Source organism: Trachurus japonicus, chromosome 21, assembly GCF_045865225.1.
Source record: "Trachurus japonicus isolate A0001 chromosome 21, Traja_1.0".
Taxonomy (NCBI): Eukaryota; Metazoa; Chordata; class Actinopteri; order Carangiformes; family Carangidae; genus Trachurus; species Trachurus japonicus.
The window spans coordinates 25487230-25513101 of NC_140927.1; the positions used below are offsets into that span (position 1 = coordinate 25487230).

Genomic DNA, 25872 nt, shown 5'->3' on the forward strand with positions numbered 1-25872 from the left:
ACTTCCCAAGCAGAGGGAAGTGCAGCTCAGACAGGTTGCAAGTTAGACGTGCTATTCATGGAACAGTATGCAATGTGTGGGAATACTGTCACTTACTGTAGCTTGAGGTACTTGGCTTGAAAATAACCTTAGTACCCATAAATGGATAGTTTATTCCATATTCACAAGTGGTACTTATTTCAAGTGGAATATAAATATGCATAAACATTTTGGTTTTAAATGTCCAGATATTTCTCAGCCAGCTTCAGCGCAATCAAAATGAATGGGATTTCATTTGTAGTGCTCAAAAGCGTTCAAATATCATTGGAAGTAGTAAACAAGGATGAAGAACTACTACTACCATGGTTAATCCATTGATAAGCAATCAAGATTCAATCAAACTAGTTCCTAAGAAACTGTAGAGTATTTAAAATAACAACATTTATTAGCACTTTTCACCTCCACTGATATAGTTAAGGCAGAAAACCCAAACTATCTGCATTGGCCAGGTGTTGGAAATATATTTTAGTAATTTGGGTGAAGAGGCCCTTTAAAAACCAAGAGAGCTGTTGTTGGCATTGACAAGATAAAGCTGTGTAAACAGTTTGTGTATTGCTGTGTGCTGTAGCAACTGATAACGGGGACAATGACAAATCAGAATAGAATTATTGTCATGTGAGCGCCGGGTGTTTATAGACTTGGTGAGGGGATCAAAGATTTAGAGAGCGGTCAGGCTCACATAACACAGGAGATATTAATGCTCCTCTTTTCCTCTGCAGAACACAGGCTTAATTAAACCGCAGTCACAATTACTTAACAGAAAATTCATCTCTGAGGGTTTGATCTTTCTGTTAGTGACACTATTTGAGCAGAGAGTGAATCAGTTTATTACAGGTTAGAAGAAAAGTCCCTGATGGCGATGATCTCTGCTTTTATTGCAGTCGCTGCTGTTTGAGGGCGTTTGACATGACGCCGATTAATGTGATGCAAGCGTAGAGCGATTTCCCACTTATATGTTGTTATAGCAGAAGTGTCAGCTGCAGTAATTCAAACAAAAAAAACACCAGAGCTGTGGAAAAATCACCCTCAATCCAACAGAAGTTACTGTGCTGTTTCTCCCATCACTTTGTCCTGGCAGTTTGAAACCACAGAGTTTGTCCTATATTTGTAATATGTTGAGCAGATAAGAACGTCGACTGTCACTGAGCACACGACTCAGTCCTTTCAGGTAAAGCACCTCCTCCCAAGAGACAACAGCTCAAACTGTGCGGGATATACCCTCCCTTGTGTTGACAATGGTGCATCCCCCTCCTTGTCTGCATGCCTGTATGGATAATCTACTGTCTGGTCATTTCGTGGAGGACATACAGTAGTGTCTTTTATCTCTAAGGCATCAAAAATATAAATTATGCTACAAATTGTATATTCTTTTAAATCTGCATGACCATTAAGCTCATTTTCAGCATTTACAAATTCAAAAGCCAGTCTTGTCTCTTAACTATTTGCTTAATTGTGGCTTCACTGCCCAACAGATGAAATACTGCGCCCCTCAGCCTGACATTGCATGCAGCACAATGCACTCATATACATTGTATATACATTCATCTTTTCTCGTTTTGCTTTGTCTCTTTGTCTTGACCCTTCATCTGACAGTATCTCAGTACATAATAAAGACAGTATTCTAACTCAACTTCCATGTACAATACATTTAATTCACTCCATATCCCTTTAAATCCGGACTTGAATCACATAGTTATTGGAGGTGAGTGATAAGAGTTAGAGGTTGATTATGCTTTAAAAAGTTGTACGGATGTTGCTGTACTTGCTGTGCTTCAATAAAAAAAGTTCTTCACAAAAAAAAGACGTAGAGGTTTACTACTCACACAGGCCTGAGATCAGTTTGTTAAGTTTTCTTATCACCTCAATAAGATTAGATCTTTATTTAATCAAAACATTTGCATCACAACACACCTCAAGTAATCACTGTCTTTGGCGACTGCCTTGTTGTACATGGTTTTAGTTTCACTTCTTCAAACAGTATGTTAAGTGTAGATCAGGGAACCTAGACTCTTTTGTGAAGTGGGTGATTAATTGTACCATGCCCCCCCTCCAGTCTGGATTGCCCACCAGGAAGGTCAGGAAGAAGGTCAAGGTGGATACTTCTAAGTTCATGACTCCGTACCTGGCTCACAGCCAGAAGATGCTGGACCAGTTCAGTCATGTAAGTAACACCATTTGGTTGCAGAAATAAAGGTTTTTTGTTTGTTTTTTAAATCATGGAAATCCCTTTTTACTGGAATATACTCATCATATATAATATTTTAAGTCTTGGTGTAGATTTGTTCATTTCAATATTTGCTCTGCAGAACAAGTATCGCCATGCTTATGACATGTCCAGAGGCCAGCCTCCTGCCATCACCACTGAGAGCCCTGAGATGATCCGCATCAGGAAGGCTCAGGAGCAGCTCAGTGAGGTACGAGGACTGTGGTGAAACCGTATCTAGATATTAAGGATGAAGGTTTGAAGCTTAATAGTAATTCATTTGTAATATTCCTTAATAAAATAGACCTATAGGCAGAATGATGCTAACTGTGATGGTACGAGTGTGGAGCGGAGGTGCTGAACTAATTCATTTTTGGGCAAAATAAAGGTAAAGAAGAAAAAGAAAAAAAAGAAAATAATAAGAAATCACATGTATCATTATCATCATCAGGTTAAATACCGCATGGAGGGAAACAAGGCCAGGACAGGAAGTATGTACGATGGTGAGGCCAGAGAGATCGCCCACGTCAAGCATGTGTCTGAACTGATCAGCAAGGTGAGTTATCTCAACTCATATCGATTTACAAAAGGTTTTAAAATGTGAACTTGTGACTGTTTAACACCAGTGTTGTTGGTATTCTCCTCCAGGTCCTGTACAGACAGAAGTGGGATGAGACTAAGGACAGGTACCTGCTGCCTCCCGATGCTCCTGAGCTGGTTCTGGCTGTGAAGAACGCTGCTAACTACAGCAAAGTAAGCATGGAGGCGTTCAAGCAGAGAGAAAGAGTTTAATGTCTGAAAACAGTGATTTTTGCTGATGTTTAAATAACATCTATCTCATGTACAATAAAAATATTATGAGTAACAGTCAACTCAACTTTACACCGTGTCTAGAAACTCTACACGGAGGCGTGGGACGAAGAGAAGACCATGTGCTACCCCTACAGCGACAGCCCCGAGCTGCGCAGGGTGGCCAAGGCTCAGGAGGTCCTCAGTGACGTAAGTAGAGTACATCTTTTTTTTTTAAATGTATGATTCAAATTTTATTGAGTTTTGAATTTTTTACAACACCAAACTGAAAACCAGCAGAAAATAAGGCAAAATTAAGATATACAATCTTATTTTGACAATAAAACATACAAGTAAAAACAATAAAATAAAATAAGTACATTAGCAGTCCATGACAGGTAAAATTAGTCCATGCTCAATATGTTAAGCAACAACACTACTGCATGTCTATTCATTGTCCCATATGAAATCCACTGTCCACAGGTACAGTAGTCTTCCAGTAAACAGATCCCTGTATTGCACCCAGTCCACCTCCACCTTCATTACCATGCCAACCCTCCAAGAACAGCCCATAATGATCAGTGTATGCAGAGTTCACCATCATTTTTAAGAAAAGAAACCTTCAGTAAATCTGTATTTGGCACAACACATCACTGGTCACAGATCAATGATGCATCAATGAGCAAGATTGCAATATTGGAAGTAAAGGACACTGGTTATACCTGAACACAGACTTTCTCATCTGGTTATCTACATACAGTTTACAGACATATAAAATAAGATATACACACATTTACAAAATATAACATGTTTCTTTAAGTGTACTAATAAACAACACTGTTGATTATCACATAGTTAATTCTGTAAGAATGAGTTTAGCTGTGGCTTTGCTCTTATTTCACCTGAGCTCTTCATGCCTTACATTGACTTTGCAGTTTGCCATTCAGCATCAATCAATTTTTTCATTTTTCAGGGTCTATTTGTTTGTGCTGAGTCAAATGTATCATATGAAGCCTTTTCCATTCACAGTGCAGGCTATTAAAATGACCATTTGTGCCCCCTGCCCCACTTTCCTTTTTGACCACAACTGTTTTGAACCTTTTTCTGCTGATAAAGGGGAAGTCACCAGTCGATGTTGATACAATCTGTGTGCACTGAGGTCAGCTATTGATGTTGAGGAATTAACCACCTCAGTAAATTTCACCCCCTCCTCCTGCCGTCTACCTCCACAGATTATCTACAAGAAGGGACACCATGAGCGTAAGGCCAAGTACACCTCCTTGGCCGATCCTCCTGAGGTGGAGCTGGCCAGGAAAGTGGACAAGCAGCGCAGCGATGTAAGCAACACCGCTTTAAACTGGCTCTTTATGTCAACAAATTACTACAGTTGAACAAAGCAGTGCTTCCTGAAAACCATATTGAGTGTAAGATGTAAAATTAAAGTATAAGGTAAGTGTTTATACATTTTCAGAGCCCTATTCTCTGTTGTAAATAACAGGAATTAGCAGGAATCCACTGTTTCACATTAACGCCTCATCACTGTGCCAATTAGGAACATAATTATCAGTTGAACTGACATTTTAGAGGCACAAATCTGCCCTCTTCACAGTGTGCTAACATGGAAACAGTGACCTCAGACACCAACCGGCACTAAGTCACTGTTTGGGGCAACTGGCCACCTGCTCTCTGATATTACTGACCATGCTAAGCTGGGAGGGAGAGGCTAACAATAGGTCTGAATTACAGGGATTCCAGTCATTCCCAAAGTGGTTTATCAAACATGTGAAGAGATATAGTGTGTTGTTATTATCCTTATATCCTCCATACATTACTCTACAGCAAAATGCTCTTTGAAATCAGTTGTCTAATGTTGATTATTGTTCGTTCTCCACAGCTTAAATACAAGGAAGATTACAATAAGAATGTGAGGGGTCAGTGGTGTGAGACGCCCTACTTCGACGTGGCCACTGCCAGGGTGGCGATGGACAACCTCAGCAATGTAAGAGCTGGAAAAACAGGAAACAGGACTTTTCAAAATAGTATTATTGTAGTGTCATTTTACTGTTTCTTAACTGTGAGTCTCGTCTTCTTCACAGAGAAAATACACGCAACATCATGAGGATACGAAAGACCAAATTTATTTCATGCAAACCACCACGCCGGTTTACGACGCAAACAAAAAGGCTCGCATTGCTGCTAGTGAGGTGAGTTCACACACACACAGACACACACACACACACACACACACACACACACACACATACACATTAAGGTATCAGGAGTATTTTTATGTGTACTATCTCATGTGGAAGACACGACAGAGAGTTGACCCCAGTCCCAGAGCGGAGTGTGAGTCAACGCAGTGAATCCACTCTGACGCGTTCTGTTTCGTGCCCACACATGCACTGCGTGATTGAGAGGTCTACGTCTGCTTCACAGTCACTGCACGAATTCAGTGGCGTCGTTTCACCTGTTTCCAATCACAACATATCAAACTGTGCGAAGAATCAGTCCACCCACACACACACACACACACACACACAATACAAACCTACATAATTCTGGGGAAACGTTATCAGTGTATCAACCGTGTGGTTACACTTTGTTCTCTCTTCTTACTGACACCGGTCTCCACATGTTTGTTTGTTTCTTTAGGTCCAATACAAGAAGGAATATGAGAAGTCGAAGGCTCAGTGTGACTACAACACGCTTCCTGCTACCGAGAATCCTCTCCTCAGGCAACTCCGATACGCTGGCACCATCCTCAGTGATGTAGGTGTCTGGAAAGGAGAAAGGAGTTATTATTTGTTTCTGTTCTGTTTTTTTTTTATTTAAATGATAGATAATATTTTAAGGAAACAAATGTATATATAACAATGTGTCATCACTGGTTTGCATGTCTGATAGATAGTTCCTCCATGAATGTGACTGTAAGTCCTCACATAAAGCCCCTCAATATTAATTGTTGTATGAGTGGGATAGGTGATGCCAAAAAGGATTTAATGTGTTGATTAGTTTAGCTGTTGATGCATTGTTGAGTGTTTTCTTATTTGAGTTATTGACTATTTGTTTCTTATGTCCTTTGCAGAAAGTATATAAGGCCAACTATGAGAAATCCAGGGGTTCCAGCATCAACTACTGTGACACGCCCAAGTTTCAGATGGATTCAGTACTTAAACAGTTCTCTGATGTAAGACTACTCTATGAGATGCAAGGTTTCCTTTTTTTCACACACCAATTATAAAATTATATTATATTTACAATAAAAATTCTACACATTTTGATTTCCCCTTTTTTTTAGGCACATTACAAAGAAAAGTATGACAATGAGGTGAAGGGCCACTACATTGGCAGCTATGAAGATGTTTATATGCTTCACTGCCAGAAAGTCGAGGAAATGAAGAGCGAGGTAAATCTCCACATGTTCATTTCCATTTCTGAAAAGTATAATCCCTTCAGCAAGAACTGATTAAATCCTTTGTTGAATCTATCGTCACAATTATCTTGCAGCAAGCGTACAAAGCCGACTATGAAGACATCAAAACGAGATGCTTCTACCCCCAAACAATCACGCCTGAATATGAAGTTTCGAAGAAACTTCAACAATGTAACGACGTGAGTAGCCTTTTTGCAATAGTAATAATAATGTATAATCATATGTCTAACCTAAATATGAGCAATGCTGTAATCATTTTTACTGTTATGGTTTACAGAAAGTTTACCGGCAACATCCAGACAAAGTGAAATTTACACAAGTGGTGGATTCGCCAGTTCAGGTTCAAGCCGCCATCAACGCCAAACAGCTAAGTGACGTAAGTATCACTCATGGACCAAAAGCAAGGACAAACACTAAAGGCAAATGCATATCCGTTATCGGAGTAAATTTATGGAGTAGCCTTGATAATTAATTAAAAACATGTACAACTAGTAGTGAAATTACTTACCGTTTTCGGTTTGTAATCTTCTCACAATTTTGTTTCGTTTGTGCAATCTTTCCTTCCTGTAAATATGTAAATAGGGTAGGCATTAAAGGGATAGTTTAACATTTTGGCAAATTGGCCCATTGCCATAATCCCTATAGTTTCAGGAGTACGTTCGTTATTGTTTTGGAGTTGTTGGATTGTGTATTTGATTAGTTTGATGAGGGAAACCAAGAAATCCCATTAGCCTCTGTAGCGTAGCTCTGAGCAGCTCACGGCTCTGCTCCGCTGTTCTAAAAATAGTTTGCACCAACAATTAAAGGTAACAAACCTACTCCTAAAACTATAGGGATTATGGCAATGGGCCAATTTGCCAAAATGTTGAACTATCCCTTTAATAAGCTTTGCTCAGCCTACGCCTTTTCGCCCATATTGAACATGGAAAACTGATTTATGTGTGTATATGTTTTATGTTTTGTTGAATGGATGAATAAATTACTACTACTATAACTACTAAAAAAAAAATAATAAGTTGGGCATATCTCAGAAACTTGCATTGGATTAATGATAATATGATTAATATTCTATCATTTGAATTCCTATAGATAAGTCTTTGGTTCATATACATTAGTAAGTGAACATAATCCATTTTGATATTGTCCATTTATTGACTGGAATCGCTTCAATCATCAGCTAATGGTCCGGATCAAATTTCTCCTGGATATGCAGATCACCTCAAAATGTGCCCAATCATCCACGTAGCCCAGCTGTCTTTCTGTGGGCACCATGGAAACTGGAGAACCATCTCTCTGTAGTATAAATAGCAACAAGCATTCATTTGGCCCAGAATAAACCCTGTGATCAGAGAAGGGGCTGGGGGAGGCAGGGAAGGGGACAGTGAAGTCTCAGTTAGAGCCCAGCTGGTTCACCACTGCCCTCCAGTGACAGAAAATCAAAAAGCAATCTTAACAACTAACTTGAAATATGCAATAATGTTTAGATAAAACTCAATCTTATATCACTTTGCTCCTTTTTGCAGTTGAACTACAAGGCCAAGTACGAGGAAATAAAGTTCAAGAATACTCTGCCCCCAGACTATCCCTTCTTCATCCAGTCCAGAGTTAACGCTTTCAACCTCAGTGATGTAAGTAATACTACACTCTTTAATTACATGAATTGAATTTGCATATATTATCAATTTCCTGAATGGCACAATTTTCTCCTCACAGAACTGTTACAAGTACGATTGGGAGAAAGACAAAGACAAGAAGTTTGAGGTCAAGGGCGACGCCATCTCGATCCTTGCTGCCCGTGCCCACACAAACATCGCCAGTGATGTAAGTATGCTACGATACTACTAGCCATTGTTGGATTCAGTATTACTTGTGTGTTTCAGTTACTTGTTGTGCTCAGTATTTTTTCATTAATCTGATTATTTTAACCTTTTTTTTCCTCGGTGCAGGTCAAATATAAAAAGGAGTATGAAAAGAACAAGGGACAAATGGTCGGAGCCCTCAGCATCAATGACGACCCCAAGATCATGCACTCTGTTCATGTGGCCAAAATCCAGAGTAGTGTAAGTCATTAACCTCCCTCTGAAGAACATAACTCTTTTTTTGTTTGTTTCAAAATGTGCTTTATTTACACATTCATATGAAAAAAAATAAATAGATCTAATAATAAAGCCGGTAGTACAGGCAGATGAGTCACCCTTCACTTTATTTATCTATTATCTCCACAGCGTGAATATAAGAAGGACTATGAAAAGATTAAGACCAAGTACCACACCCCACTGGATATGTTGTCAGTCACCACCGCCAAGAAATCCCAGGCGATCGCCAGCATGGCTGGATATAGGAGCATCAGCAACAAATTCTTCCTGCCCTACGACAGCGTGCTGCTGGACCTGGCCAAGAAAGCCAACATCATCCAGAGTGATGTAAGTACAGACACAGACTTAACAACAAGTCTTATTGCTGACAGTTTTGTTCTAACACCCTGTATTTATTATTCCTGGTTTGTTTTTCTGCGACACAGAACGAGTACAAGTCGGACTACAACAACTTAACCAAAGGTACACCATGGGTCCCCTTTGGCTCCATTGAAGTGGAAAAGGCAAAGAAAGCAGGAGAGATCCTTAGTGAGGTGTGTGCGTCAGTCTCGTGACATTTTCAAAGTGCATCTTTGATGGCTGGAAGATTGTGTCACATGATGATGTTGATTTACCTGTTTCTTATAGAGAAAATATAGACAACACCCAGACACAGTTCCCTTCACACCGATCGCCGACCATCCCGTCATGATGCAGGCCAAAGTCAACCAGCTTCAGAGGAGTGATGTGAGTCCTCAGTGTTAGCGTTAAATTTGCTTGATTATAAGACAGTTTGTATTGTTACAGTGCAAGTGACCTCTGCCCTTACTGTCTTCTTTTCATTGCAGCTGTTCTACAAGAGAGGTCTCGAAGAGGTTCTTCAGAAGTACTCTCTGCCTCCTGATGCCCCCGAGTTCCTCCAGGCCAGGTGCAATTCTTACAACGTCAGCGAGGTAATGCATCCTAATTCTAATAAGAGTTCACATTAAGTCATAGAATATAAATATTTTAATGGCACACTTTTTAATTTCACTCCTGAATCTGATGTTAAATGCATAGACTTGTAGTCATATGTAAAACCATACTGTGCTCCCATGCCAAACTTACTGTATTCATATCCTTTCTTGTTGATAATAATATTTGTGATCTGTCATTCCAGAAAAACTACAAGCTCGCCTGGCAGGAGTTGATTGCTAAAGGTTATGACTTGCAGCCCGATGCCATCTCTGTGAAAGCTGCCAAAGCTGCCAGACATGCTGCTAGTGATGTAAGTTTTCTGACATGATTTAAACCTGCCCTATATCAATACAACTTGTTGCATTATAAAATACTAATTGATTTGAACCAATAATTAGAAATGCCACATGCCCTGTGTTCTAGGTCCAGTACAAAAAGGCTTATGAGAAGGACAAGGGCCACCATGTTGGCTTCCGCAGCCTCCAGGACGACCCCCTGCTGGTCCACTACATGCAGGTGGCTAAGCTGCAGAGTGACAAGAACTACAAGAAGGACTACCACAAGGCCAAGCTGAAGTACCACTCCCCAGTTGACATGATGAGTCTGGCTCATGCTAAGCACGCCTCTGCTGTCCAGACCTACGCTGGCTACAAGAAGATCCCTCACAACTACTTCCTCCTGCCTGACAACTTGCACCTGCAGCTGTGTCGCAACATGAACACCAACGCAAGTGACGTGAGTGACAGAGGAAGTTTTATCAGAGATTAAGCTTTATAAGAGAGATGTCTTGAATTTACTTGCAGCACTAACTACAATTCCAGTGATGTAAAATTCATTTTTCTTTAAGGAACCCTAACCCCTTTACTCTTTTACTTCACAGTTTAACTATAAACAAGATTATGAGAACTCAGTTAAGGGAAGTGGGTGGATTCCCATTGGTTCCCTGGACGTGGAAAGAGCCAAGACAGCAGCTGCAGCTCTGGATGAGACAAAGTACCGCCAGCACCCTGACACCATCAAATTCACTAGTGTTACTGACTCCATGAACATGGAGCTGGCCAAGGCCAATGCCAAGATCATGAATATGGTGAGTAGGAAACACAGTAATATGGATATTGTGAATTTCATTGTCTTAGTCAAGTTGCTTCCTTCTCAGAATAGACATAAACTAGAGTCTTCCATGTGATTTTGCAGAAAGAGTACAAGGCCAGTGGAGAGAAGTTCGTGCACACTTACCATCTCCCTCCTGATGTCCCTGAACTGATGCAAGCCAGATACAATGCTGTCAACATCAGCCAGGTGAGTTGGAGATTTCTCTAATATTTTACAGTCTTTCAACCTATATAGACATATATTTTATTCTATATCTGTGACATAACACTGATGATTTCTTTATTTAGAATTACTACACCTACGCTCATCGTCAAGATATTCTCAAAGGACATCATGTGAAGGAAGATGCTATTTCCATTGTTGCAGCCAAGTCTTCCAGAGACATTGCCAGTAATGTAAGTTGTGCATTAGCTATTAATAATACTATTCAAATGTTACTGTATGTAGTACTGTTATTTATAATACAACCTGTTTTTTTTAACCTATACAGTACAGGTACAAGCTGGCTTACGAGAAGGCCAAGGGCCACCATGTTGGCTTCCGCAGCCTCCAGGACGACCCCCTGCTGGTCCACTACATGGAGGTGGCTAAGCTGCAGAGTGACAAGAACTACAAGAAGGACTACCACAAGGCCAAGCTGAAGTACCACACCCCAGTGGACATGATGAGCATGACTCACGCCAAGCACGCCTCTGCTGTCCAGACCTACGCTGGTTACAGAAAGATCCCTCACAACTACTTCCTCCTGCCTGACAACATGCACCTGCAGCTGTGTCGCAACATGATGGAGATTCAGAGTGATGTATGTTTTGCCTTTTTTCACCTATGTTTTAACGTCAATATACTTGTCGCTCATATAACTGAATAGACTACATGCACAATAGCAAAGCAATATGCACTGTGATGACTGTTTAAAAAACTGTTTCTTTCTATCCCCACAGAACCACTACAAATCTGATTATGACGCTTGCGTCAAAGGTTCAGGGTGGGTGCCCATTGGTTCTATTGATGTTGAGTTGGCCAAAGCTGCTAAAGCTGCACTGGATGAGACAAACTACCGCCAACATCCCAGCACCCTCAAATTCACAAGCAAGAGTGACTCCATGAACATGGCTTTAGCTCTGGCCAACTCCAAGACGCTGGACCACGTATGAGTCTTCTAATTATAACATGTTGATGTGTTAATGGATGTCAGATTCTCTCACAAGGATGTTTACAAAATCCACTGTTGTTTTTCTCTCCTCTAGGCTGCATACAAAGCATCTGGTGAGAAGTTCGTGCACACCTACAATCTGCCCGCTGACTGCCCAGAGTTCCTCCAGGCTAAATTCAATGCTCAGACCCTTAGCGAGGTACGTTCATCGCTCACCAGATTAAATCAAAATCAACATTAGAAAATGTTTAGTCAGCAAAATTGCAAACAAAAATAAATCCACTGTCCACATCTGTGTCTGTAACAATCAACTGTTTATCCACAGAGTCACTACAAACAAAAGTGGCTGGAAGATATCGCCAAGGGATACGACATGAAGCCTGATGCTATTTCTATCCTGCATGCCAAGCACGGCAGACATATTGCCAGCGATGTAAGTAAATCAGAAATCTATTAAACATGCTGATTAATGCTTTTTTTCCACACAACTTAAACAGTTATTGTTTTATTATCTTGACATATAACAAATTCATTTTTCTTTTTCTTTCAGGTCCAGTACAAAAAGGCTTACGAGAAGGACAAGGGCCACCATGTTGGCTTCCGCAGCCTCCAGGACGACCCCCTGCTGGTCCACTACATGCAGGTGGCTAAGCTGCAGAGTGACAAGAACTACAAGAAGGACTACCACAAGGCCAAGCTGAAGTACCACACCCCAGTGGACATGATGAGCGTCGTCCAGGCTAAGCACGCCTCTACTGTCCAGACCTACGCTGGTTATAGAAAGATCCCTCACAACTACTTCCTCCTGCCTGACAACTTGCACCTGCAGCAGTGTCGCAACATGAACACCATCGCAAGTGACGTGAGTGACAGAGGTTTTGTCATTAGAGAATCGTGTCTTTTGTAACAACACTGAATATTCATCGTGTGCATCATTTACACCTTTGCACAGAAGGTAAAGGTAAAAAAAAACATCACTCACCATCTTACGTTGTCTCATTGTTTCAGTGTGATTACAAGTCTGATTGGAACAACTGTGTCAGAGGACTGGGATGGGTTCCTATGGGCTCAATCGGAGTGGAGACCGCTAAACTTGGTGGTGACATTCTGAGTGAACACAAGTACCGCACTCATCCATCCAACTTCAAGTACAGCAAGCTGATGGACTCCATGGACCTGACCCTGGCTACTGCCAACAACAAGATCATGAACAAGGTGCAACATTTTTAAACAAAAAGTAGTGATCACAAAATTTGAATTATACATTAATCTTATAGACGCCATAATGAATTCCTTTTTGATGTGTTTTATCTACAGCAAGCCTACACTTCAGCCTGGGACAAGGACAAGCTGACAGTCCACATCATGCCAGATGCTCCTGAGATTCTGCTGGCCAAGGCTAACGCCATCAACATGAGCAATGTGAGGCATTTAATTATATTACAAAACTTAATTTTTAAATTGTGTAACTTCATTTAATTTAAATGAATCTGTTTGCTTTTCCACAGAAACTTTACAAAGCCGGTTTGGTGGAGATGGCCAACAAGGGCCACCACCTCAAAGGTGACGCCATCCCCATTTTGGCTGCCAAGTCTGGTACCACTATTGCCAGTGATGTAAGTTGTAAAACATCCTCCTATATTGAATGAATATTGAACATATAGCTGCTACAGTTCATATTATCAACCAGTCCAGTCTATGGGAGTGACAATGTATGTCTTTGTATGCCACAGTACAAGTACAAGCTGGCTTACGAGAAGGCCAAGGGCCACCATGTTGGCTTCCGCAGCCTCCAGGACGACCCCCTGCTGGTCCACTACATGCAGGTGGCTAAGCTGCAGAGTGACAAGAACTACAAGAAGGACTACCACAAGGCCAAGCTGAAGTACCACACCCCAGTGGACATGATGAGCGTCGTCCAGGCTAAGCACGCCTCTACTGTCCAGACCTACGCTGGTTATAGAAAGATCCCTCACAACTACTTCCTCCTGCCTGACAACTTGCACCTGCAGCAGTGTCGCAACATGAACACCATCGCAAGTGACGTGAGTGACAGAGGAAGTTTTATTAAGGAATTGTGTCTATTGGGCCAGAACTATCACTGAGATGTAGAATATGCATCATATGCTGCATTTATATTTTCAGTTTAAGGAAAAAAAAAAGTTCACTCATCTTACCTTTAGAACTAATATGTTTTTTTTCATTGTTTCAGTGTGATTACAAGTCTGATTGGAACAACTGTGTCAGAGGACTGGGATGGGTTCCTATGGGCTCAATCGGAGTGGAGACCGCTAAACTTGGTGGTGACATTCTGAGTGAACACAAGTACCGCACTCATCCATCCAACTTCAAGTACAGCAAGCTGATGGACTCCATGGACCTGACCCTGGCTACTGCCAACAACAAGATCATGAACAAGGTGCAACATGTTAAAATAAAAAGTGATCACACAATTTGAATAATAAATTTATCTCAGACGTCATAATTAATTAATTTTTTGTTGTGTTTTAACTACAGCAAGCCTACACTTCAGCCTGGGACAAGGACAAGCTGACAGTCCACATCATGCCAGATGCTCCTGAAATTCTGCTGGCCAAGGCTAACGCCATCAACATGAGCAATGTGAGGCATTTAATTATATTACAAAACTTAATTTTTCAATTGTGTAACTTCATTTAATTTATATGAATCTGTTTGTTTTTCCACAGAAACTTTACAAAGCCGGTTTGGTGGAGATGGCCAACAAGGGCCACCACCTCAAAGCTGACGCCATCCCCATTTTGGCTGCCAAGTCTGGTACCACTATTGCCAGTGATGTAAGTTACTGTATTGACTGAATATTGACCATATAGCTGCTGTAAGTAATATTTTAAAACAGTGCAGTCCTCCATGAGTAAGAATGTATGCCTTTGCTCCCACAGTACAAGTACAAGCTGGCTTACGAGAAGGCCAAGGGCCACCATGTTGGCTTCCGCAGCATCCAGGACGACCCCCTGCTGGTCCACTACATGCAGGTGGCTAGGCTGCAGAGTGATAAGAACTACAAGAAGGACTACCACAAGGCCAAGCTGAAGTACCACTCCCCAGTGGACATGATGAGCATGACTCACGCCAAGCACGCCTCTGCTGTCCAGACCTACGCTGGTTACAAGCAGGTCACCTCCCGCTACACCGTGCTGCCTGACGCCATGAACCTGGAACTGGCTCGTCACATGCAGATCATTGCCAGTGATGTATGTAGAAACAAACCAAAATCAAAAAGTTACTTACATTAATGTTGTTATTACTTCATGTACAGTTAAGTGTGCTACATTGTGAAGGAACAATCTCATTGTTAATATCCCCCCTTCCCCCTCAGAACCAGTACAAGAGTGATTATAACAACTACGTGAGGGGAACAGGATGGGTACCTATCGGGTCTGTTGATGTGGAGCTAGCAAAGGCAGCGGGCCAGGCCTTGAGCGAGCCACGATACCGTCAACATCCCAGCAAATTCAACTTCACCAAGGACATGCACTCCATGGATCTGACTCTGGCCACTGCCAACAACCACATAATGGATAAGGTACTTTGTCAGACTGAACATGAAATGAACAGAAATGTTTTTTTGTTGTTTTTTTTTAATTATTATTATTTATGTTTCTGAACCAAGTGCATTTTGTTCTTCTAGCAAGCCTACTTTAAAGCCTGGGAGAACGACAAGACTTCGATCCACATCATGCCTGATGCAATGGAAATTGTTTTGGCGAGAGACAACAAGAGTAGATACAGTGAGGTACGGTGTAAATCCTTCATTTTCTTCACAATTTGGTTATTTATTATTACTTTTACTTAGTAATCTTGCAGGATGAATTTTGGGATTGATGAGACAGATGCTATAAACAGAAAAGTTACTGTGTTCATATATTTGTTTTAAAGTGGACATGCTTTTCCTTTTCCTATTCAGAAACTGTACAGACTGGACAATGAGCTGGCCAAGAAGAAGGGCCACCATGTTCGTGCTGATGCCATTGCAATCCAGGCTGCCAAGGCCTGCACTGCTATTGCCAGTGATGTAAGTGTCTGTGTGATATTTCTATACTGTACGAACATCTGTACATGTAATTTCACAACTTTTCCCCCTCGCCAAAATTTGGTCGATTAAAATTAAATCTCTCTCACTTGTTTCTTCCAGTACAAGTACAAGACAGGATACCGCAAGCAGGTGGGTCACCACATCGGTGCCCGCTGCATCCAGGACGACCCTCTGCTCATGCTGGCCCTGAACTCAGCCAAGATCGCCAGTGATGCTCTGTACAAGAAGGACTTCAACAAGTCCAAGACCAAGTTCCACCTGCCTGTGGACATGATCTCCTTTGAACTGGCCAAGAAGAACCAGATCCAGGTCAACCACGCCAACTACATCACCCGTCTGCACAACTGGACCTGTCTGCCCGACTCCAACGATGTCGTCCTGGCCAGACATGCCTACAACCTGCAGAGTGATGTGAGTATAGATCCTTGTTATTATTATTATTATTATTATTATTATTATTATTAGTTTATTTAGGGGACATTGTGCAATGACATTAATCATTTACAGAAAATGAAAAGATGGTTGCACCAGATTTAGCTCACAGCTAATTTCCATCTGCAGTCCCAACATGTAACATATAACAAACAGACAAGAAACGCAGACCACAAACTACTATACAAGAGTGATACACAAATAGACAGTAGACAGCACATAGACAATACAAAAAACAACAGTTTCCACATCTAAAAAGACCAGATCATGTTTCTAAATGTTTTAGTTTTACACTTCTTGGTAAATGCTCACTGTAATAAACCTTCTTTGTTTTGTCCAGGCTGTGTACAAGGAGGAATTGAAGGTGTTGCAGGGAATTGGATGGGTGCCTATAGGTTCACTGGATGTTGAGAAGGCGAAGAAAGCCGGTGAGATCCTGAGTGAGTCAAGGTATCGTCAGCACCCAAGCAACTTCAAATTTACCAACACCTGTGAAGACATGCCCATGGTGCTGGCTAAGGCCAATAACCAGATTATGAACAAGGTATGAGCAGGACATGTGTCTGTCATCACTATTGACTCAATCATGAATATACACCAATGGCCCCTCGGTCTGAGTGTTTAATGTTTGTATGGAAACGTGTTTCCTTTACAGCAAGCTTACACTCAAGCCTGGGACAAGGACAAGACTACAATCCACGTGATGCCTGATGCTATGGATGTTGTTCTAGCCAAGGCAAACAGTGGCAACTACAGCGAGGTACGTGAAAAATTGAAATGTTGCAGTGGTTCGGTTCAGCAACTCTTGTGGAACACTTACACACTTAACGTCTATGGGATGTTTGTGTTTGTTTACAGAAAAAGTACAAACAGGCTTATGTAGATGACAAGAAGAAGGGCTACGACCTGCGCAAAGATGCCATTTCCATCCTCGCAGCCAGGGCCACCAGGGACATTGCCAGTGATGTAAGCATCGGTGATATTTTGTGATGAAATTGAAAAGTTAAGCAATGACAGTTAATTCATTCCATTTTCTCACACATTTTTCTCTTCCAGTACAAGTACAAGGCAGGATACCGCAAGCAGGTGGGTCACCACATCGGTGCCCGCTGCATCCAGGACGACCCTCTGCTCATGCTGGCCCTGAACTCAGCCAAGATCGCCAGTGATGCTCTGTACAAGAAGGACTTCAACAAGTCCAAGACCAAGTTCCACCTGCCTGTGGACATGATCTCCTTTGAACTGGCCAAGAAGAACCAGATCCAGGTCAACCATGCCAACTACATCACCCGTCTGCACAACTGGACCTGTCTGCCAGACTCCAACGATGTCGTCCTGGCCAGACATGCCTACAACCTGCAGAGTGATGTATGAATTTTTAAATTTCATATTCTAGAAATGTATCATATTTACAAATACAAGTATTTAGAACATCTTTAAACCACACAAAACCTGCTTTGTTTTGTCCAGGCTGTGTACAAGGAGGAATTGAAGGTGTTGCAGGGAATTGGATGGGTGCCTATAGGTTCACTGGATGTTGAGAAGGCGAAGAAAGCCGGTGAGATCCTGAGTGAGTCAAGGTATCGTCAGCACCCAAGCAACTTCAAATTTACCAACACCTGTGAAGACATGCCCATGGTGCTGGCTAAGGCCAATAACCAGATTATGAACAAGGTATGAGCAGGATATTTGTCTGTCATCACTATTGATTCATTTATGAATACACGGCATTAACATCTTACTCTGAGTGTTTAATGTTTGTATGGAAACGTATTTCCTTTACAGCAAGCTTACACTCAAGCCTGGGACAAGGACAAGACTACAATCCACGTGATGCCTGATGCTATGGATGTTGTTCTAGCCAAGGCAAACAGTGGCAACTACAGCGAGGTACGTGAAAAATTTAAAAGGTATAGTGGTTCAGCAACTCTTGTTTATGGATTACTTTCAATTCAGGCTGTGAGATAAAATATGGTTGAAATCTTTTTTTTTTCCTTAATTCATTGCTACTGATGAATATATATCAAGGTATGTGAAATCACATATTAGATAATTAATTAGATGCTCAGTGAAGTTGACTGTGTTGCACCATCTGGCACCACAACAGAATGAGCTCAGATCATGTAGAAAAACTATATTTTCAATTAAAAGTCACTTTAAATCATTCACTTTTAATTGTATAATTTCTAGGTTATCAAATCATCATGAAAATGTCCCATTTAAAATAAAAAAAAAGCTCTGATTCTTAATCATCATCTCGTCCCACTCACAATAGAAAGTGAATATGTGTAACATTTCATGGATGTTTGTGTTTGTTTACAGAAAAAGTACAAACAGGCTCATGTAGATGACAAGAAGAAGGGCTACGACCTGCGCAACGATGCCATTTCTATCCTCGCAGCCAGGGCCACCAGGGACATTGCCAGTGATGTAAGTTGTTGGATATCACTCATGACAAACAGTCATTTATTTACTAATATACACAAAACCAATGATTATTTTACTCCTCTTTTTTCTTCCAGTACAAGTACAAGACAGGATACCGCAAGCAGGTGGGTCACCACATCGGTGCCCGCTGCATCCAGGACGACCCTCTGCTCATGCTGGCCCTGAACTCAGCCAAGATCGCCAGTGATGCTCTGTACAAGAAGGACTTCAACAAGTCCAAGACCAAGTTCCACCTGCCTGTGGACATGATCTCCTTTGAACTGGCCAAGAAGAACCAGATCCAGGTCAACCACGCCAACTACATCACCCGTCTGCACAACTGGACCTGTCTGCCCGACTCCAACGACGTCGTCCTGGCCAGACATGCCTACAACCTGCAGAGTGATGTGAGTATAGATCCTTGTTATTATTATTATTATTATTATTATTATTATTATTATTATTATTATTATTAGTTTATTTAGGGGACATTGTGCAATGACATTAATCATTTACAGAAAATGAAAAGATGGTTGCACCAGATTTAGCTCACAGCTAATTTCCATCTGCAGTCCCAACATGTAACATATAACAAACAGACAAGAAACGCAGACCACAAACTACTATACAAGAGTGATACACAAATAGACAGTAGACAGCACATAGACAATACAAAAAAACAACAGTTTCCACATCTAAAAAGACCAGATCATGTTTCTAAATGTTTTAGTTTTACACTTCTTGGTAAATGCTCACTGTAATAAACCTTCTTTGTTTTGTCCAGGCTGTGTACAAGGAGGAATTGAAGGTGTTGCAGGGAATTGGATGGGTGCCTATAGGTTCACTGGATGTTGAGAAGGCGAAGAAAGCCGGTGAGATCCTGAGTGAGTCAAGGTATCGTCAGCACCCAAGCAACTTCAAATTTACCAACACCTGTGAAGACATGCCCATGGTGCTGGCTAAGGCCAATAACCAGATTATGAACAAGGTATGAGCAGGACATGTGTCTGTCATCACTATTGACTCAATCATGAATATACACCAATGGCCCCTCGGTCTGAGTGTTTAATGTTTGTATGGAAACGTGTTTCCTTTACAGCAAGCTTACACTCAAGCCTGGGACAAGGACAAGACTACAATCCACGTGATGCCTGATGCTATGGATGTTGTTCTAGCCAAGGCAAACAGTGGCAACTACAGCGAGGTACGTGAAAAATTTAAATATCGCAGTGGTTCGGTTCAGCAACTCTTGTGGAACACTTACACACTTAACGTCTATGGGATGTTTGTGTTTGTTTACAGAAAAAGTACAAACAGGCTTATGTAGATGACAAGAAGAAGGGCTACGACCTGCGCAAAGATGCCATTTCCATCCTCGCAGCCAGGGCCACCAGGGACATTGCCAGTGATGTAAGCATCGGTGATATTTTGTGATGAAATTGAAAAGTTAAGCAATGACAGTTAATTCATTCCATTTTCTCACACATTTTTCTCTTCCAGTACAAGTACAAGACAGGATACCGCAAGCAGGTGGGTCACCACATCGGTGCCCGCTGCATCCAGGACGACCCTCTGCTCATGCTGGCCCTGAACTCAGCCAAGATCGCCAGTGATGCTCTGTACAAGAAGGACTTCAACAAGTCCAAGACCAAGTTCCACCTGCCTGTGGACATGATCTCCTTTGAACTGGCCAAGAAGAACCAGATCCAGGTCAACCACGCCAACTACATCACCCGTCTGCACAACTGGACCTGTCTGCCCGACTCCAACGATGTCGTCCAGGCCAGACATGCGTACGACTTGCAGAGTGATGTGAGTGCAACCATCCCCGTATACTTTTTTTTTTTTCATATCAAAAAACGGTGTCATGGGTTAAAGTAAATTCTGTGCTACTACACCTCACAGGCCGTCTACAAAGCTGACCTGAAGTGGCTCCAGGGCACGGGCTGGGTCCCCATCGGCTCAATTGACGTGGAAAAAGCAAAGAAGTCTGGCGAAATCTTGAGCGAAAGGAAGTACCGCCAGCCCCCCAGCACTGTTCCCTTCACCTCCCCCATAGACGCCATGAACATCGCACTTGCAAAGCATAACGCCTTGACCATGAACAAGGTAGAGTTTTATCATTATCTTGATGTGCACTGGAGATCTCTTTAGTCAACAGTCTAATTAAAGCCAGGGTTGTTTGTTGTTTCTTTGCAGAGTCTCTACACTGAGGCATGGGAGAAGGACAAGACCAAGGTGCATCTCATGCCTGACATTCCTGAGATCCTCCTCTCGCAGCAAAATGCTATCAACATGAGCAGGGTGAGTTACGTATTGTTACGTATTGCACAAGGCAGAAATGTGAATATTGAGTGTTTTTGTTTCTTTACCCTGGATATGTATTTGTCAAGACTGGTTCTTGTCTCTGTGAAAGTCTTTTAATTGTTAAACCCTCTTTTATGCAGCTGAGTTCATTGCTATATTATATACATTTTATATCTCTCCTCCTAAACATATTGTATATGTAATCACCATTGTATCTCCTCTTTGCAGAAAAAATACAGACAAGGTTATGAGGACACCATCAATAAAGGCTACCATCTCCCTGGAGATGCAATCTCTGTAAAGGCTGCAAAGGGAGGCAGGGAAATCATCAGTGATGTGAGTCACTTATACTGAATATATGCACAGTGTCTCTTTATATGTTTTAGTGGTACAGTAACATGCAACTTTTTTCTGCTGATATCTTCCAGTACAAGTACAAGACAGGATACCGTAAGCAGGTCGGCCACCACATCGGTGCCCGCTGCGTACAGGACGACCCTCTGATCATGCTGGCCCTGAACTCAGCCAAGATCGCCAGCGACGCTCTGTACAAGAAGGACTTCAACAAGTCCAAGACCAAGTTCCACCTGCCTGTGGACATGCTGAATATTGAGCTGGCCAAGAAATGCCAGATCCAGGTCAACGACTTCAACTACAGAACTCACCTGCACAACTGGACCTGCCTGCCCGACTCCAATGATGTGGTCCAGGCCAGGAAAGCCTATGATCTCCAGAGTGATGTACTAAGCACTTTTGGTTTATCTTCTCCATATGTCAACCCGCCATGTCGACTGTGCTCGTGTGTTTTGATGTTGCATTGATGATGTGCTTTTCCCACCAGGCCGTGTACAAAGCTGACATGGATGAGGTTAAAGGTGTGGGATGGATCCCTATTGGCTCACTGGATGTGTTGAAGGCCAAGCACGCCTCAAAAATCCTCAGCGATCGTCTCTACAAGCAGAAACCAGACACACTGAAATATACAACTGATATGGAATCCATGCCCATGGTCTTGGCCAAAACTAATGCTAATATCATGAACAGGGTAAAATAAATAAGTATATCTATCAAATCCCTCTTGTGCAAATTTTGCACTCCCACAATTGGCCTGTCTTTATGTGATGGTCTCAATTTGTCTCCTGTTGTTTCCCATTACAGAAAGACTACACTGCTGCTTGGGAGACTGACAAGACTAAGACTCACGTCACCCCAGACCTGCCTGAACTGCTGCTCTCCAAAGCTAATGCATATAACATGAGCAGGGTATGTTTCATCTGTCTTTACTTGCTCTAGTTTTCTATATTCCAGTCAGTGAATATCACAGTTTTTTTTAACACATCTGTTTTAATTTCTTACTCAGAAACTGTACAGGGAAGGTGTTGAGGAGATCTTCAGAAAGGGCTATGACATCAGGGCTGATGCTGTCTCTATTAAAGCTGCCAAACATGGAAGAGAAATCATCAGTGACGTAGGTGACATATAAGTGAATTCTTTCCTCTTGTATTTTGTGGTGGTTGTGTTTATCCCCGTAACTATCACTTTGCTCTTTCTCCCTTTGTGCAGTACAAATACAAGACAGGATACCGTAAGCAGGTCGGCCATCACATCGGTGCTCGCTGCGTACAGGACGACCCTCTGATCATGCTGGCGCTGAACTCAGCCAAGATCGCCAGCGACGCTCTGTACAAGAAGGACTTCAACAAGTCCAAGACCAAGTTCCACCTGCCTGTGGACATGCTGAATCTTGAGCTGGCCAAGAAATGCCAGATCCAGGTCAACGACTTCAACTACAGAACTCACCTGCACAACTGGACCTGTCTGCCCGACTCCAACGACGTCGTCCAGGCCAGGAAAGCATACGACCTGCAGAGCGATGTGAGTGATGACAGTGTTTATAATAATCTGTCTGCTAAAAGCTGCATTTACATATGAAGAGTTCATTTGCAAAAGCAGATAACTCCGTTTTAAAAAAATATATTTGAAAATTTTTAGTTATTATTTACACCTCAAACTAAAGTTGAGTGGCTTTGACCAAGGAGATGAGATGTACAAAAACAGATGTAACTCAAAAAAATAAAGCTTTATTGAAAACAACACTATGTTAAGAATAATTCAAAAGCATCAGCTAATTTTTTTTCAAAATGGCACTTATCTGCTTTTGCAAATGAACTCTTCATATGTACATGTATATATATACTGTATATATTTTTTTGAACTTATCATGTTTGCTCCTACTTGTAGGCTGTGTACAAGGCGGACATGGAGTGGATCAAGGGCACGGGTTGGGTGCCAATCGGGTCGATCGATGTGGAGAAGGCCAAGAAAGCAGCAGAGATCCTGAGCGAACACAAATACCGTCAGCATCCCAGCAACTTCAAGTTCACTGCCCAAACATGTGACATGCCTTATGCCCTTGCTCAGGCCAATGCCCACATCATGGATAAGGTAAAGATAATTCATCTTATTGAATTGAATTTCAGTCAAAGTTACTATTTTTATCCTGAATATTTTGAAACATTACTAAATATTTAAGATGTTTTTTTCTGTTGTTTAACAAAAGTAGTGTTTTATGACTCAAATGAAGTCACATCTCACTAAACCCTGTTCATGTGCATTTTACAGAAAGCATATCTCGCTGCCTGGGAGAAAGATAAGACCAACATCCATATCAATCCTGACACTCCAGAGATCCTCCTGGCCCACCAGAATAAACTCAACACCAGTCTGGTAATACAAAGCCTTTCCACATAGTTATGTAGCACATTAGTGATTGTTAACTGTGTTCATCACGCCAGACAAATTGACTGTGTCACTCCTGTTTCAACAGAAACATTATCGTGAAGGCTTCATGGACACCATCAACAAAGGCTACTACCTTCCCAAAGACGCCATTTCTGTGATAGCAGCCAAACATGGAAGACACATCATCAGTGATGTAAGTCCACACCCCTAGTTGTTATTTCACAGGCTGCTTTTCTATTTTATTTTTCATCCTACAGCAATACTTTGTATCAAGAAAGTGACAAAATTATTTCTGTCTCAAAATTTCAGTACAAATACAAGGCCGGTTTCCGCAAGCAGTGTGGCCACCACATCGGTGCCCTCAGCGTCCAGGACGACCCACTGCTCGTGCTGGCCGCTAACGCAGCCAGGATCTCCAGTGACAACATGTACAAGAAGGACTTCAACAAGTCCAAGACCAAGTTCCACCTGCCCGTGGACATGCTGACACTTGAGCTGGCCAAGAAATGCCAGATCCAGGTCAACGACTTCAACTACAGAACTCACCTGCACCAGTGGACTTGTCTGCCCGACTCCACCGACGTCGTCCAGGCCAGGAAAGCTTACGACCTGCAGAGTGATGTGAGTACCTGTAAAGTTTAGGATGTATGTGGAGAGAAGGATTGATATGAGTTTTGTTTCTTTTTGCTTTTTATACAAAAAGGTATTGTTAATCTACTGGAAATTACATTAGGTTTCTTGACAAGAGTTTTTAGATAGATAGATAGATAGATAGATAGATAGATAGATAGATAGATAGATAGATAGATAGATAGATAGATAGATAGATAGATAGATAGATAGATAGATAGATAGATAGATAGATAGATAGATAGATAGATAGATAGATAGATAGATAGACAGACTGAGTCCAGGATTGGTCAACAGCATTAAGAATTTTGTGTGTCATTCAGTCGACAGATGAATTTATACATCAATTTCCGCAACAGAGCATGAAAAGTATTTACACGTACTTGACAGAATAACTCACTCGCACTGCACCACCCCTTTTTTAAAGTGGGTTTATATTAGTAATGGTTCAACAATGTTTTCAAGCTGTCAGTTTTAAACTTATTTGAGCAGACTCAAGCTTTTCAATTCCTTCATACTATTCTTCACCAATTCAAGTAATTGCCACCCATTTCATACACCCTCTGTCTTCCATCTTCTCCTTTTACTCTTCAGATATTGTTTCATCTAGTAATGGTTCAAAAATGTTTTCAAGCTGTCAGTTTTAAATATATTTGAGTAGACTTCAGCTTTTCAATTTCTTCATACTAATCTTCAACAATTCATGTTATTTCCAACCATTTCATACAGCCTCCTTCTTACTTTTACTCAGTTATTTTACCTACTTCAGATATTGTTTCATCTTGTCAAGATTTCTTCAGCAGTTTCTTAACTTAATTCAGCGTATTTCCTTCAGGAAATGCATTCTCTAGTTTAATATTCATCTCCAGAATTTTAGACAGATTTGTACTGTATGAAATGCTGAACCCAACGAGGACGATAACATCAACCACCATTTTTTGATGCATCTTCCTTTAGGCCGTGTACAAAGCTGACTTGGAGTGGCTGAGGGGATGCGGCTGGTCACCTCAGGACTCTGTGGACGTCCTCAAAGTCAGACACGCCCAGAAAATTATCAATGAAGGGCTCTACCGCCAGCCTCCAAGCACTGTCAAGTTCACCAGCGTGGCTGATCTGCCAGCTATTGTCTTGTCCAAGCAAAACGCTGACAACATCAGTGATGTGAGTATTAATGACATTTATTAACCTGGCATGCTAAATGCTTTCTTGGGTGAATTTGAAACAAAATACTTTGTACGTGTTGAATGTGTCAACAATACACAAGTTAATCTTTTTTCTTTTTTTTTTTCTTCTTCCCGGCAGAGGAAATACAGGGAAGTCTGGGATAAAGATAAGGTCTCTATTCACATTCCACATGACGCCCCCAACTTCGAACTGTCCAAGGCCAACGCTGTCAACATCAGCAACGTATGTTTGTAATAAAGATTTACATAAACTTCTTGTTTATTCTTCTGTCAATACGTGATGTAAATGTGCTCACAGTTTTTTGATGAT

At 41.5% G+C, this 25872-nt stretch overlaps 1 protein-coding gene across 50 annotated transcripts in view; it reads left to right on the forward strand.

Moving 5' to 3' along the window:
• The window catches only part of neb (nebulin), a 61580-nt gene that overhangs the window by 3394 nt on the left and 32314 nt on the right, over window positions 1-25872 (forward strand). For all 50 annotated transcript variants that reach the window (XM_085764813.1, XM_085764825.1, XM_085764835.1 and 47 more), the window contains exons 4-72: window positions 1163-1207; window positions 2093-2200; window positions 2346-2453; window positions 2694-2798; window positions 2891-2995; window positions 3137-3241; window positions 4264-4368; window positions 4926-5030; window positions 5128-5235; window positions 5687-5803; window positions 6120-6221; window positions 6333-6440; window positions 6542-6646; window positions 6745-6843; window positions 7991-8095; window positions 8181-8288; window positions 8414-8527; window positions 8693-8890; window positions 8989-9096; window positions 9191-9289; window positions 9391-9495; window positions 9702-9809; window positions 9923-10234; window positions 10380-10586; window positions 10694-10798; window positions 10900-11007; window positions 11103-11414; window positions 11554-11760; window positions 11860-11964; window positions 12091-12198; window positions 12316-12627; window positions 12774-12980; window positions 13083-13187; window positions 13274-13381; window positions 13499-13810; window positions 13978-14184; window positions 14283-14387; window positions 14474-14581; window positions 14687-14998; window positions 15124-15330; window positions 15436-15540; window positions 15712-15819; window positions 15940-16251; window positions 16613-16816; window positions 16928-17032; window positions 17131-17238; window positions 17329-17640; window positions 17743-17946; window positions 18058-18162; window positions 18595-18702; window positions 18795-19106; window positions 19484-19687; window positions 19799-19903; window positions 20002-20109; window positions 20200-20511; window positions 20605-20808; window positions 20899-21003; window positions 21235-21342; window positions 21435-21746; window positions 21848-22051; window positions 22165-22269; window positions 22367-22474; window positions 22570-22881; window positions 23248-23451; window positions 23629-23733; window positions 23834-23941; window positions 24058-24369; window positions 25336-25539; window positions 25681-25785. In XM_085764813.1, the coding sequence (XP_085620939.1) occupies window positions 1163-1207; window positions 2093-2200; window positions 2346-2453; window positions 2694-2798; window positions 2891-2995; window positions 3137-3241; window positions 4264-4368; window positions 4926-5030; window positions 5128-5235; window positions 5687-5803; window positions 6120-6221; window positions 6333-6440; window positions 6542-6646; window positions 6745-6843; window positions 7991-8095; window positions 8181-8288; window positions 8414-8527; window positions 8693-8890; window positions 8989-9096; window positions 9191-9289; window positions 9391-9495; window positions 9702-9809; window positions 9923-10234; window positions 10380-10586; window positions 10694-10798; window positions 10900-11007; window positions 11103-11414; window positions 11554-11760; window positions 11860-11964; window positions 12091-12198; window positions 12316-12627; window positions 12774-12980; window positions 13083-13187; window positions 13274-13381; window positions 13499-13810; window positions 13978-14184; window positions 14283-14387; window positions 14474-14581; window positions 14687-14998; window positions 15124-15330; window positions 15436-15540; window positions 15712-15819; window positions 15940-16251; window positions 16613-16816; window positions 16928-17032; window positions 17131-17238; window positions 17329-17640; window positions 17743-17946; window positions 18058-18162; window positions 18595-18702; window positions 18795-19106; window positions 19484-19687; window positions 19799-19903; window positions 20002-20109; window positions 20200-20511; window positions 20605-20808; window positions 20899-21003; window positions 21235-21342; window positions 21435-21746; window positions 21848-22051; window positions 22165-22269; window positions 22367-22474; window positions 22570-22881; window positions 23248-23451; window positions 23629-23733; window positions 23834-23941; window positions 24058-24369; window positions 25336-25539; window positions 25681-25785 (11025 nt within the window). The remainder of the gene's footprint in view (window positions 1-1162; window positions 1208-2092; window positions 2201-2345; window positions 2454-2693; window positions 2799-2890; window positions 2996-3136; window positions 3242-4263; window positions 4369-4925; window positions 5031-5127; window positions 5236-5686; window positions 5804-6119; window positions 6222-6332; window positions 6441-6541; window positions 6647-6744; window positions 6844-7990; window positions 8096-8180; window positions 8289-8413; window positions 8528-8692; window positions 8891-8988; window positions 9097-9190; window positions 9290-9390; window positions 9496-9701; window positions 9810-9922; window positions 10235-10379; window positions 10587-10693; window positions 10799-10899; window positions 11008-11102; window positions 11415-11553; window positions 11761-11859; window positions 11965-12090; window positions 12199-12315; window positions 12628-12773; window positions 12981-13082; window positions 13188-13273; window positions 13382-13498; window positions 13811-13977; window positions 14185-14282; window positions 14388-14473; window positions 14582-14686; window positions 14999-15123; window positions 15331-15435; window positions 15541-15711; window positions 15820-15939; window positions 16252-16612; window positions 16817-16927; window positions 17033-17130; window positions 17239-17328; window positions 17641-17742; window positions 17947-18057; window positions 18163-18594; window positions 18703-18794; window positions 19107-19483; window positions 19688-19798; window positions 19904-20001; window positions 20110-20199; window positions 20512-20604; window positions 20809-20898; window positions 21004-21234; window positions 21343-21434; window positions 21747-21847; window positions 22052-22164; window positions 22270-22366; window positions 22475-22569; window positions 22882-23247; window positions 23452-23628; window positions 23734-23833; window positions 23942-24057; window positions 24370-25335; window positions 25540-25680; window positions 25786-25872) is intronic.